This window comes from Pistacia vera, unplaced genomic scaffold, assembly GCF_008641045.1.
Source record: "Pistacia vera cultivar Batoury unplaced genomic scaffold, PisVer_v2 Contig323, whole genome shotgun sequence".
Taxonomy (NCBI): Eukaryota; Viridiplantae; Streptophyta; class Magnoliopsida; order Sapindales; family Anacardiaceae; genus Pistacia; species Pistacia vera.
In genome coordinates, this window is record NW_022196139.1 from 388477 (window position 1) to 402542 (window position 14066).

The 14066-nt window shown below is 37.1% G+C and overlaps 4 protein-coding genes across 9 annotated transcripts; all 4 read right to left on the bottom strand.

Moving 5' to 3' along the window:
* Window positions 1-115: 115 nt before the first annotated feature.
* Window positions 116-1905, bottom strand: LOC116137385 (probable inorganic phosphate transporter 1-2). The gene has a single exon (XM_031423070.1). The coding sequence runs from the start codon at window positions 1903-1905 to the stop codon at window positions 241-243; it is 1665 nt and encodes a 554-aa protein (XP_031278930.1). The 3' UTR covers window positions 116-240.
* A 601-nt stretch (window positions 1906-2506) lies between these two features.
* LOC116137388 (thioredoxin H-type-like) lies at window positions 2507-5250 on the bottom strand. Of its 2 annotated transcripts, none has more exons than XM_031423073.1 (5): window positions 5167-5250; window positions 4458-4526; window positions 4219-4365; window positions 3182-3304; window positions 2507-2982 (listed from the first exon to the last, which is right to left on the bottom strand). In XM_031423073.1, exons 2-5 carry the CDS (start codon window positions 4476-4478, stop codon window positions 2839-2841), a joined length of 435 nt encoding a protein of 144 aa, XP_031278933.1. In that variant the 5' UTR covers window positions 4479-4526; window positions 5167-5250; the 3' UTR covers window positions 2507-2838. The 2 variants fall into 2 exon arrangements, with proteins under 2 accessions (XP_031278933.1, XP_031278932.1); XM_031423072.1 differs by lacking the exon at window positions 5167-5250 and adding an exon at window positions 4680-5020.
* On the bottom strand, window positions 4458-9126 carry LOC116137384 (probable inactive receptor kinase At5g58300). Of its 5 annotated transcripts, none has more exons than XM_031423068.1 (4): window positions 8966-9126; window positions 8365-8423; window positions 6272-7618; window positions 5105-5857 (listed from the first exon to the last, which is right to left on the bottom strand). In XM_031423068.1, the coding sequence occupies exons 3-4, from the start codon at window positions 7560-7562 to the stop codon at window positions 5226-5228; spliced, it is 1923 nt and encodes a 640-aa protein (XP_031278928.1). In that variant the 5' UTR covers window positions 7563-7618; window positions 8365-8423; window positions 8966-9126; the 3' UTR covers window positions 5105-5225. The 5 variants fall into 5 exon arrangements, 3 of the variants coding, with proteins under 3 accessions (XP_031278928.1, XP_031278929.1, XP_031278927.1); XM_031423069.1 differs by lacking the exon at window positions 8966-9126 and adding an exon at window positions 8761-8893; XR_004129173.1 differs by lacking the exons at window positions 8365-8423; window positions 8966-9126 and adding an exon at window positions 4458-4526 and having other exon boundaries at window positions 5167-5857; window positions 6272-8266.
* Window positions 9127-9805: 679 nt separating this feature from the next.
* LOC116137391 lies at window positions 9806-13629 on the bottom strand. The gene is made up of 3 exons (XM_031423079.1): window positions 12736-13629; window positions 11198-11470; window positions 9806-10419 (listed from the first exon to the last, which is right to left on the bottom strand). Exons 1-3 carry the CDS (start codon window positions 13354-13356, stop codon window positions 10150-10152), a joined length of 1164 nt encoding a protein of 387 aa, XP_031278939.1. The 5' UTR covers window positions 13357-13629; the 3' UTR covers window positions 9806-10149.
* Window positions 13630-14066: the final 437 nt, after the last annotated feature.

Below are 14066 nucleotides of genomic sequence, written 5' to 3' on the forward strand. Positions count from 1 at the left end.
GGAGTTGTTTTTGTACTGTGTCAATTGTTAGAATATATTGACATAGTTACTGTGAAATTACATGTTCATATTATTAAGGTGCAGCCTCTAGTATACAATACTACAATAGACAAGTCTTGGATACAATCTCTATTTTTGGTTGGAGCAACTGTTTTTCCTTCTCAGTAAAAGAAGTGAATATCTGTTTTATTAAAACTGGATATACAAAATCTCACATAAAACAAAATGAATATCTAAGAACTAAACCATATCACTTTCTGGGAGCTTATCATCATTGATAGAATCTTTGGTCTTAGTATTATTTCCATTGGCTGTGTCTCCTCTTCCACCAAGATCCCTGTCTTCTCCGGAAATTTCCTCAAGTGACCGCCCCTTTGTTTCTGGCACCAAGAAGGTGAAGAGAAACCCTATCAAATTAACAATAGAAAGTGCAATTATAGCCTGCTTGATTCCCTTCGTCCCCTTTTGAGCATATGACTGCACCCCAAATGCACCAATAATAGCTCCTGCTTTGCCTGCGGCTGCAGATATCCCATGGCATGTTGAACGAAACCTTGCAGGGAATAGCTCTGCTGGCACAATAAAGGTTGTGCTATTGGGTCCAAAGTTTGCAAAAAATAAGGTAAGCCCGTAAAGAACCATGAACCATGCAGGCTTGCCGTCACAATATTCTTTGGTTGCCTTTGGATCGGTGCACGTATTACCCCTAAGATCGTAATAGAAAATTCCAAGAATGGCCATGCAAATGGACATGAGTAGGAACCCACCAAGCTGGATTATGAACCTTCCAAGTGTATCAATCAGGAAGACAGTCAACCAGTATCCTGGGACTGTTGCAAATAGTGCAACTAAGAACATTGCTTTTGAGAGTTGGAATACTTCATCAATTGCATTCATTGTTGTGTTCTTACGTACTATTCCACTAACTGGGTAAACATCTTTCTGTGTGAGTTGGAGACTATAGAATGCAATGTCCAACAGGAACCAAGTACTAGTTGTTCCAAGCAGGTGAAGCCCATGTCTCCGGACAAACTCCTTGGAAATCAATTTGTAAGAAGAGTTAGAGCTGATAACAGGAGCTGCTTCTATAGTTATGTCCTTTTCAAGGACTTTGGCCATGTCAGCAGCAGCTTTTTGATGGTTTCCTGCAACCAAGGCCGTGTACCTAGCAGTTTCCGGCATTTTCATCCGCCAGTAGTATGTCAAAGCGGCAGGAACTGCACCAAACATAAGCACGATCCGCCAAACAAAATCTCCTTGTGATTGAGTAGATAGAACAGCATTTTCTTGAAATTCTGGAGCATCAAAAGCAATCAAGAATAACTTGGACACAATCATGGATACCGCTCCTGCAACCAATATCCCCATTCCTTGCATCGCAAACACAGCTGCAATGAAAGCTCCTCTAGTTTTCTGGTTTGAATATTCAGACATTATCACTGCTGATAGTGGATAGTCCCCTCCAATACCAAACCCAAGCCAGAAGCGGAAGAAACACAGACTCGCAATTACACTTTCAGCTGTAGAGCCAAAGGAAAGGCCAGAGGCCAAGGCACATCCCACCATTGTGACTAGAGTTAACCCATATACTTTCTTCCTACCAAGTTTGTCACCTAGCCAACCAAAGAAGAGTTGCCCTGCTAGTGTTCCACATAAAGCAACTCCAACTATTGCATTATTGACATTTGTTGGGAGAACTCCTGGCTTGGGGCTTTGGCCGGGTTTGTGATTGGAAGGATCAAAGTAGTAGAGGCGACCTATGAGCTTGGTGACAGCAGTAATGCAGAAAAGATCATAAGCATCTGTAAAGAATCCCATACCAGCAATGACGATGGCCTTGAAATGGTAGAGTTGTGTCTTGGCATTGTCAAGAGCTGAGAACACAGCTTGGGTTCCTTCTGCCATTTTCTTGTGAGAACTGAGAAATGGAGAGGGACTTGAATGCATGGCTTATAAATATGGTTTCTTTGTCGTTTTCACAGATTGTTGTTTGCTATACAAGAAATTGCCAATGTTGTATGTAATTTGTCTTGTAGTTGCCGTTGGTACCAAGAGAACGACGTGTATCTTTATTCTTATTATTCCTGTTCACGGACACTCATGTATCATTCTTTGGGGGCTATGTCAATATGATTCATTCTTTTGTTTATTCTTAAAGCCTTTTTACTCATTTTAGGATAATCCGCCTTGTCTGTCAGCGATTTCTCCAATGTTTTAATGTGGAGCATATGCTGCCACCAAACATCCAAGCCATAGGTTTCTTCACACAAATGTGTTTCTATTCTTAAGGTTTTAAGGGATTGAACTTTCTGCGCAAGCATATATGAACGTTGTACTTGGAGATGACAAAACAGCAATGGCCAGAAGAAGAGTCTGCCAACCTTGAAGTTGCAAGTTTCTCTTTTCTCCCTTTCTGCTGCTTTTGATATGAAATTATATACACTCAATGTGCATTCAAAGTTGAAAATTTGAAAAGAATTGGTGTAAGCAAAAGTAACTACACTATTTTAGATTTGACAAAACACAGTTTTTTACACCTCACCTATTTAGAAGTTTAAACTTGTAAACAATACAGCACACTACCCACTCACTACCATTAAGCTAAACAAACAAGTAATTACATCATGTCATTTTCCAAACGATAAATAATCTGATTCTGAAATCCAGTGTTCACCAAATTAAATAACAAAAAAAATTGATGCTGAGTAAATATCCCCTGACTCAACAGCCAACACAAGCAGCCGAGAAATGCCAAGCTAGAATTGATTGTTCTCTCCTCTTCTCCCTGTCTACGGAACTAACTGGTTATCATCAAAACTAGGATTGGAGTCAAGTAGGTCATCCATTTAGAAGACTAGAGATGGCAGCTGTCTTCTTCTGGAGCTCCTCCTTGTTTCCTCCAATAAGTTTGTCCACTTGTTGTCCATCTTTAAGGAAATAGAATGTTGGGGTGGCTCTGATCGCCCATTTAGTGCTGAATTCCTGCACATTACCCAACAGATTGTCAAGTGTATTTATATACATATCTGAACTTCAATTTAGCATTGTAATCAAACGAATTATGATCTAACTTTTAACATAAGTGAAAGAGCATGAGTAGGTGAAAATTTTGATGGCTTTTATACGTTTCATTGTAAGTGTAGATATGTAGTAAGATAAATTTGAAATTGTTCTAACTTACAGGAAGCTCATCCACGTCTACAGTTAAACATATGAAAGAAGGATGTTTATCAGCAATCTCACTGTATAATGGTGCTATTTTTCTACAAGGGCTACACCAATTAGTACTGAAGTTTGCCAAAACCTGTTACAGTTGAACAAAAAAGTGATTATAAAAATTTAGACAATTAATGTAGCAGAGAAATAAAAGATAGGCACCAGTGAATTATGAAGAAAATAAAATTAAAAGTTAAAAATCATTTTATATAATTAAATAGACCACCGATTCTCATCAAACCAAATATTAGTGACAAACCAGAACCAGATACTTAAAACTAAAATAGAAATGTTTTCAATGTTTGAGGTATTCTTTTTGTTGAAAAATGAACCTATTTTGGTGTGTGCAAACATGGCTCAAGTCGAAGAAACAAAGAAGTGCTGGCTCAAGTTGAAGACACAAAGAAGAAACGAGGAGGAAGTAAACACATGCTGTGGCACAGGTTCACGCATGCCATAGCATAGGTTAACGCATGCCGCGGCACAAACGTGATTTGATGAAGAAAAGAAGATAAGGAAGCGCGGAAACGGAAAATTCAACCAAGACAGTTTAAGTTTGTTTCTAGTTTTAGGAATTTCGTTCAATTAGGAATTTCCTTTTCTTAGTATGAGTTAAATTAGGGAAGCAGAACTTGATTAGGAATATTATTTCATAGGTGTCTTGTTTGTGTTTAACTAAGAAAGTAGATTTCGTTTTTCCATATTGAAGTAGGAGTAGTATTTCTTTTTTTGTATAAAAGAAGTTAAACATTGATGAATAAAGTATGAGAGTGCATTGTTTTCTTCAGAAAAAGTGTTTAAGTCTATTGCTCCCAATTCCAACACTTTTGGTTCCGCAATTTGGGTACAAATGCAGTAGAAAAATGACATGTGCAAGCTTTTTAGAGACTCATTTTTCACATAGAGATTACCAGAATTTGCATAAACGAAAAATTGGTATGGATCAATGTCAGTATCAGGATAATGAAACTTCCTAGTCTCAATTGACACTAATAAACTTACAATTTTGTGATCTTTGATTGATTCTGATATCTTTTCCTCCCAGCTTGCTGTGGTAGTGATAAGGTGCACATTTCCACTGGCAAGCTCTACATCATGATAAGTGTCATCATCTTCATCATCACAATAATCAATATCATTTTTACGACACTGCAGTTTGTAGATTGTTGTTGTTCAGCATATATAGATACAAACCAAAATAAAGCAAAAGGGTTGCAGGAAGGATGATTAACAAGACTTGCCTTGACGAAACACTGTCCCATATATACAAAATAGAACTTCACGGTTGCTCCCTAGAAGAAGAAGAAAACCTGACAGATTATTTAAATTTATCACATATATGTGGCACATCAAAATATCAAACAATGGACATGGAGAAATTATTATATCTTGGCATTAAAACATTTGGCAATGAATCATAACATTACACAAAAACATAAAAGAAAAGAAACAAATTAGAAGACCTTTCGATGATCCTGTTGCTGAATAGAAATGTTGCATAATCCAGCATTTTGGATGGCTAATTAAATATATGATCGTTGGTTTTGGATGAGGAAAAACGGCCAAGATCAGAAAAATCAGGAAGAAGATAGAACAAGTGGCAGTTTATGATCTGTTCCGGGTATGTGGAAGATAATTTTTATTGTGTAGTAATTAGTATGATAAATGGTTTTGTTTTTCATATTTCTAAAGCCATTTCATTCGTAACTAACGTCCTAAAATTTGGCTTCAGACATATATGTCCTTTGGTTTGCACTTTGCATGGTGTTTATTGTTGCTAATAAATTAGATTTATATTCTATTTAGGGATGAGCCTAGCCAGTAGCCACTCATGGAACCATTATTACCAACCATCCCATTCATATTTATAGGAAAGATAAGAGCAATATCAAACTAACAGTAACTGCCCTGGTTCAATGAATTTTATAAGAACAAATAAATGTTCATTACTTAATAGTTATTGGGCAAACTGAGCTTTTCGAATTCAAATGGGGATTTCTCTAATTTGATCATGGAGTTTGGACATTTGATTCAGCTTCAGATGATGTGCGGTTCTTCAACTCAGGCTGTTGAATTTCCTCTATCATTCTAACAACTTCATCCATTTTTGGACGCATCTCAGGCACTTTCGCAACACATGACAATCCAATCTGAAGCATCTGCACCATCTCCTCTTCAACACTTTGGTACCTCATGAGTTCAACATCAAACACCTCAGCTGTCCATTCTTCTCGGACGACAGAACGAACCCACCTGGGGAGATCAACCACATCATCATGCCCTGAGTGTTGGAGTGGGGCTTTGCCTGTCAACATTTCAAGCAGGAGCACACCAAAGCTATAAACATCTGATTTTTGAGACACTTTGCGTGTTTCTATTACTTCTGGAGCACGGTACCCTATGGTTCGTTGCTTGGTTGTAGGGAAATAGTTCATTAGAGGAGCCAAACCAACATCAGAGATACAACCATCAAGGTCTTGGGTGAGGAGGACATTGGAGGACTTGATGTTCCCATGGATGAATTTAACACTACCATTACTCTCAGAATAATTATGGATGTGGGCAAGACCCCTGGCAGTCCCAAGTGCAATTTTCACTCTTGAATTCCAATCCAATGGACTTCCTCCTTCTATCCTACTTCCTGCAAACATAGAAAAAATCCATATCATTTCTCAAATCTTCATAAACAACAGAAATGTTAGTGCACATCACATTGTAAAGAAACCAACCATCAGTTTGACATTATTCATGTCTGGTTATGTATGACATTCAGTGACAGGTTTCATTTCAATACCTATCAGTCAGATACTGATATTCATTTCTAGACTTTGAATCAATGGCTGGCTTATGCTTGTAATAATACTGAGCTAACTTACAACTTGGTTAAATTATGTATTACAAGGCTTTGCAGTTTTGATGTTTCAACCTTTTTCCACTCTAGTTAACAGAGCGAGTACATCTCATGGTCATGGCCTGGAGTATAGCAACTAAAGAAACAGAAAGAAATATTATGTCACCAAAATAATTACTTGAATTAAGTTAAGATAAAACATACCATGCAAGAGCAAGAACAAGCTGCCAGAGGGCATGTAGTTGAAGACTAAAAGCTTCTCATCCTTTGAATAGTAATAAGCACGGACAGGAACCACATTTGAATGGTGTCCAATCCTGCCTAAGACTTCCATTTGCTGCTCAAACTCCTTCTTACTAGCTGCCACTTCCTTCAACCTTTTAACTACCACTGCTGTCCCATCCTCCAAAATAGCCTTATAAGTTGATCCATAACTTCCCTTACCAAGAACTTCAGCCGAAGCCCTCAACAAGTCCTCAAGATCAAAATTATAAGAACAACCTTCAAAGAAACACAATTTGTTCTTCTCAGCTTCTTGAACTCCACTTCCAAACTCCTTAGGCTTCTCACTGTTCCTACCACCAGAGACCTTTCCTTTCAGCACATCACCACCTTCACTATCGCCCTTCTTCAAGCAGCACACAAAGAACATTGCTAGCAGTAGAAACAACACAGCGCAGCCCCCAATAGCTATTGCAATGATAGATCCTGAACCAAGTTTCTTGCTGCTGGAAGCATGTCGAAGTGGGGAAATATTTGTGGGGTTTGGAAAGTAAACTGGGGAAGGAGCAGGGGAAGAGGAAATTGAGGAGCAATTCTTGAGAGGCAGCCCACATAGCAGAGAGTTTCCAACAAATGATGAATAAGGGAACTTTTGAAGGGAGCTAGGAATTGAACCATTCAAGTTGTTAAAGCTCAAATTCAATGTCTTGAGCCTGGGGAGGTTGAGTGGGGGGATATCACCAGAGATGGAATTCTTTTGAAGGTTAAGCACATTAAGTCCTGTCAGATTCTCGAGTGTTGGTGGAATTTTTCCAGTGAAGGAGTTAAAGGAAAGATCCAATACATTGAGCTGGGGGGATATAATTTCAGGAAACGCACCTGAAAAGTTGTTATGTTGGAGGTAAAGGTATTGGAGGGAGGGAATGGAGGTGATATCAGAAGGAAGATTTCCACTGAGATTGTTGGACCGGAGACTAAGGACCTGGAGACCATTGAGTTTTTGCAAACTGTTGGCTGGGATGGGGCCAGAGAGTCCAACTCCAGGAAGATGGATGGCAACAACTTGAGTTCCATTAACATTGCAAGTGATCCCAACCCAAGAAGAGCAAACTGAGGTAGTAGCATTCCAGTTAAGTTTTCGGACATGTGGGACAGTGGCAACAAAGTGAAGGAGGGCTTGTCTATCAGAGTTGAGGTCAGTAATAATTGGGGCAACAATAGAGAGTACGAAGAAAAGGAAAGTGAGAACAGCAATGGAGTTATGAAACTTCATGGATATTTGTTAAGTATGCAAATGATGCAATGTCAGTTCGACTCCTGTTGCTTTATCTGGAAAAACCACCAAACCAAGTCAGCTGAACAAGCATGGCTGAAGCATCGATAATTGTTTAAACATACAAGGTTATATATTCCCTATCCCTCCATCATATATGTTAAAGTGATAATTACTGAAACTGTTAGATTAGCACCTCTGGATTGGAATTCTTAGAAGCTAAAAATAATAAGGATTATATCAGAAAATCATTAGAAAGTGCGTTTAATTACTTCAAAGCTCTTTCCAAATGCATATTCAAACTTTTTTTTCCTTTTTTTTTTTGAAAAAAAGCAAAAAGAGTCGTCCACTTACAAAAGCAAATTGGTGATCTATAAAGAATCCAAGGAAAACAAATGTTTGACATAATAAAGAAAGCAAAAGCAAAAGCTCATTCGTCTTTGTTATGTTAAAGGGAAGACGTGCCATTTTGAAAGTTCTCTCTTTACCTTACTAAAGATATGAATTATTGAATGCTACTAACACAGAATAAATACTAGACCATTTTAATTTCCTTGACTGTTAGATACACGCTTGACTAGAATTGACAGACAAATTTGAATGATCATTTCTTTAGTAATCAAATATGAGAAAATTGAAATTATACAGAAAGGGAATGGCGATTAACAAGTATTGGGTTGCTAAAAGCTGAAGCATACATGAATGTTAGCTTTATATACATAAAATAAAAATAAAAGATCATGCGGATAAGATAAAGGAAAACAGAAAACAACTTAGAATAGTGTTGGTAGGACTTTCAAACCTTGCAGAATTTGCTCTTATCCACAGGGGTGCAGTGCCAGTTCAGAATTTGCTACTAATCTGTCAAAAGACAAAAAAAACTTTCGTTATTCAAGGAAAAGAAAAAGAATCAATGTTCCAAAGAGGAGAGCTAATATTTGATATGTTTAGTCCTCGACCTCTAGTCTTTCTCAACTTAAAGTTATAGAATCCCAAAAGGCAAAAAATTTGAACACAGAAAGCTCAAACAAACAACAAAGCTAAGCAACAATAGCTCATTACTGATGAGAACTGAGGGTAAGACATAATCAAGTACATTGTAACAAAAAGAGTAAAGCTAAAATATTGATAAATTCATTATGAAAACAAACCCCTTTTGGTTTGCCAGTCTAAACAGACCAGAAGGGTCACTCTCCACCTTCAAAAAAGACTGATTATTCCCTGTTTTCTTGTCTTGAAAAGTATCAAGGAAATAAAACTTCGAAGGATTGCTTATAATTAACTTTTGCTTATTCTTCCGCAAAACTAAGGCTTAAATTACTAAGACATCCTGTAAGGATATTACTTATTAGCACTACAGGAACACTTTAGTAGCATATATACTGAGAGTGAGAAGCATTCACCTTGAGAAAATGTCGGCAGAAATAATTTAACTTGACACTTTGCCTTTAAATCTTTTTATCCAACCAACACCCCATAATGCTTTAATGTCTTCCTGCTGAAATCGAAAAAATAATGTAGAAGAAACAGCAGAAAAGGAAGCATGCATTGATTATATTGTATTTTAGTAGCAAAGTACGAATTTGATGTGATGCAGTTGAGTTGGTGTGTAAAAAACTGGTATGGTATTTCATGACAACATGCTTAGATAATTATCAACGTCAATAGGGTGAAGTTAAATCCCATCCCATCTAATTTTTTCTTTTTACATGTAAATGTTCATTTGATGAAGAAACAATGATGGATATGTTAGCACGAGAACTTGAATTGTCAGCCATTTGGTATAAGAAACTCTAAAAATATTATGATAAATTTATGTCTTCTTCAAAGGGAAATGATGAATTTAGACACAGAAATATTATCACGTAGCATTCTTTATTTTGAATTTAGCAGCAAAACTATCATCATCTTCTTCCATTCATTATGACAACTTGAGCTAGCTCACATGGTAGGTCCATTTTCCCACCTTTTTTTTTTATTGGTGTGGTAGTAATTGGGGACTGGGTCTCCTTTTCTTTAGAACAGATCTTTCTGCCTTGCTAGAGCACACCCCATTTGTGTCAAATTTGCTTAGCTAGATGTCATTTTCCAATTTTGTTGTGAGATAATTAGTTAGACGAATATTTCCAAAATGGGATTAAACAATCCATAAAAGACAGATGGTTGGTGATTGTTAGCACCGAGTTGTTTGTTATGGTCGGTCCTAGAGATCATGCTCTTAACAAATCATTGTAGGTAGCAGGTATAAAGAATTCAACTGAGCACATAAATGGGATTTAGATGTTAATCAAAGTTATTATGATTGATACATGAAGGATTTTCCATATGCAGCCAAACTTATCTGAAGCAAGTGGCTGACAGCATTTATGGTTTGTCATCGTGAACAATGCCTCGATTGTAAGCTTTTATTTCTCTCCACTTTTACACTGAAAAGTTAAAATATCCGAAGATGGTCATTAACAAGATTGCAAAACTACTCTGATGCAGATGGAAAGCGCTTCTATATGCAAAGTCATTTATCTGAGATTGTCAAAGCCTCAGCCAACCTTGAAAATTCTCCTGTGAAACAAAATGGAAACAGAAACAATCACTGAGTGCCGACTTTTTCAACCTTTTCAATTTCTTCACGGTGCTTTCTTTCTGCCTCCTGAAGTTCTCTTTCCTCATCCTCCTCTTCCTCAATTCTGTCAAGATCATCAAATTCTTTGGTTGCTGCCATTGCTTTCACTACTGGATCTCTTAGTTCCGAGATCAATCCACCACCAACCTTATACTCTTCTTCATCTCCAATCAGGAATAATCGCTGGTCTGGTCCTGATGCCATGGGGATGTCAACTGCCAACAGCTTCATATCATACTGCGATAAAAAACACCACCAAAATCTTAAATAAGCAAGACTTTCAAAATCTTAAAATCCACATGTTGATCTCTCTCCCTCTCTCTCACACAAGCGTAGGTGTCAAATACATTTCAAATTAACTAATGTGATAGCAATACACAAGACCTGTATATTCAGAATACTAATCAACTAACCTAACAGTGATACAAAACTGATGCTAGAGGGCAAAAATTATGCTTTAATTGACAGATACTGAATCCATCAGTTAAATGGGGAAATACAGTACTTGATAGAAAAAAATCATATTGGTGCAGGCAAACACAAATCATAGCAAGAAATCATTCATGCAATCCACATTTGCAGACAATAGAGAGAAGTGCATCATAATACAGTACTTGATAGAAAAAATCATATTGGTGCAGGCAAACACAAATCATAGCAAGAAATCATTCATGCAATCCACATTTGCAGACAGTAGAGAGAAGTGCATCATACTACAGTACTTGATAGAAAAAATCATATTGGTGCAGGCAAACACAAATCATAGCAAGAAATCATTCATGCAATCCACATTTGCAGACAATAGACAGAAGTGCATCATCAGTATGGTTGAAACTGAAGAACTACTTTATGGTTGAACCTCAAGAACACCCCCATTTAATGTTACAAGAAGAGGTCCAGGCAGAATAAGAACAACACACGAATTAATCAATACTTGAAAGTTACTTTGACATCCTCAATGAAAATTTTATGGTTTTCATGTGGTTTTGGTTCAGGGATGCAATGAGAAGCAAACCTGTCCTTTTTTCTTCTTGACTTCAACACTGACTAAACCCTTTCTTTCAGATCCTCGTATTGGGAAAATGAGAAAACAACGCTTGCTCCTCAATCTTGGCTTGAAGTTCTTCACTATAATCCCACCTCCTGACATCACATATGCTCTTAAATCTGTTCCTGAAAGAGGTGCACCCATAACTTCTAGGATCCCAGCAGATGTGTTAAGCCTCCTCATAGCAATTCTATAAACTTTATCAGGATTGATTGTGAATCTTGAGCGGACATAGAGGCCCTTAAAGTAACAAAAAAGCATAAAATGTGACCTATAAATAGTGCATAATTCTTCAGATATGAGGCCAATAAAAATGAATTGACATAAAATGAAATGTTTTCAGAATCTTGAGGTGAGAATGCTATTGCAAAGAGAGCAAAAGAATTATCAGGTTTTGAGGTACAGATGAAATTATGATTAGAGTTGATAGTAACAGATTCAGTGTCTGGATAATAATACCAGAGGTTCCAAAATCAAGCTGAATGACGATGATAATAACCATAAAGAAAAAAAATGTAATTTTGAGACTGCACTCAGTATATCAACAAAGAGGCACCCTGCCAATTGAGTGCAGCATCATTTCTAGAGGTTGTGCACCATGACTATGATGCTTTCTCTACTAGTAAGCATTTACAACCTATAAATCAGCGGCCAACAGTGCCATAGATTCATGTTACTGTTGCAAAATATTACAAAAGTAGTTCCAGCTTGAAAAACACTGCCAAAGCTTGAAAATAACATTTCATTTTAAAATAAAACAAAATCATTCAGTAGAATTTGCAACTTTGCACATAAACTAACCTTCCTATGCAACAAACTGAAGCGAGAAGTGTACTACATTTAACAAGGTAAATGGAAAACAAAGAAACCTGATGGTTGCTATAGATTGGACCTCCTCATGTGGTTGGGAAATAACAAGAATGAACACAAAGTTTCCCAACTAAACATTATGAGGTTTTGGACCGTGGTGCAGAGAATATATTCCTCTTTTTGAAGAAATGGAACTGGAGTTGAAATAGTGAACACTTAACAGTAAGACCAGCAGAAGAGCTTGCATTATAGCAGAATAACAGCACTAGATGCTACAGAAGTTAAGTTGCAAACCAAGATACTGCAAGTACCAGTAAAAGATCTTGAAAATTGATTTTCGTAAAGCACATCACACACCCAAAAGGAGTAACACCTTCTGAATGATTTTCAAAAATATATAGTAAGGTGAATAATATCATCACAGACAATGTAATTTCACTCACCAGTTAAAATATAAATAATCTTTCCTCAAATTGGAATTTATAAACTGATATGTATAGACAAACTGTAGTAATTCATATGGAAAAGTCCTTCAACGCCTCAATTCGCAAGTCAAAAACATCCAACTCTATAGTACACAAATGTGCACAAAATTGCTCGCCACAGATCAATTACCAACCATAAGTTTACAACAGATGTAACGCAGAAGTAAATAAACTAGCAAAAACAGGACACATTGTGGGAGAAGAACTTACTGCAAAAGCTACAATAGCAGAAGAAAGCGCAAGGAACCCATACTTAGCCATGCCTTCTGATATCCCAACAAAAGTGCTTGCGATCCCAAACATAATCCTCCAAAGCAAAGCACATAATATAACACCTCCAGCGGCAAATAAAAACAAATAGTTCCTCTTGAAAAACGCATCAATTTGCAACCCAATAGCCTCACGGTACCTTGAAAAGGCAAAGGAAACCGCTGCGGCCGGCTTCTCAAAAACCTTTTTTGCAAAATTGCCATCAACTTTTTGACCGAATTGTGAGGCTTTAAAGGAATAGAACCTGAACCCAGATGAAAGTTTGTGATTGGGTCTAAAAGGGTGTAAGCTTGTGTTAAGAGAGTGGTGTTTTTGCGAAGGTGATAGAATGTGGGATAAACCGAGATTTGAAGAGGTGGGTTTTGCAGGAAGGTTAGAGTGGATATGAGAGGTTAAAGTTGTGAAATTTGAGGAGGCATTTGATGGGAAATGGTGACGAAATGCAGATGAGAGATAAGAAGAAGCATTAGCGAAGGAGGGTTTTGACTTGTTGACTTGAGGATGGTTACGGAAATGGAGTCTGAGCAGACCTTGGATGATTGGTTTCGATTGTTTTGACATTCTGACAGATTATATTCACAAGCCGCACAAACTCGATTGCAAATACCAAGATTCGTATTAGCTTTGAGATAACAGGAAGAAGAAAAAGAAAAAGGAAATTTGAATCATCGGAGAAAGCTTCTATTTTGTGGTTTGAGCTTTCATTTCATATGGAAGGACTTTTGGAACGACGAAACCAATTTGGGCCATCGTCGAATCCCAAATTTAGGTGAACGGGTATTCATTTTCTCGTTAATGTCAATTCGACATCCATTATCAACACAATAATATAATGAAAGTTAGCTTCTCAATCAATTTTTTTTTTTTTTTTTTTTTTATCCTTTTAAATATTGGATTCGATCAAATTCTCTCTTTGGTATGGAACTATAAGAAAAAGGTTCATTTGCCAATCGTCATCCTGGTAATAAGAGGGCCAAGCCAACTGATGCATTTTGTACAACTTAATACGTGAATGAAGAGCAAGTTCTATTGCTTGTAACAAGTGAATAGCATTTGATTTATATTTTCATATCAAAACTTATCTTCCATTTACATAAAAAGAAATGGAGCCTTTTTACTCATTTCCATCTTATCAGAACATATTCCTAAATCCTGATTACTCTTTCAAGAGCAAAAGAGGAGCCCAACCATGGAATCTGTGTCCAATTCTCTAGGGAATTTACTTGGATTCCAAGAAAACCCCCGTACATGCCACAATACAGTTTTAAGGT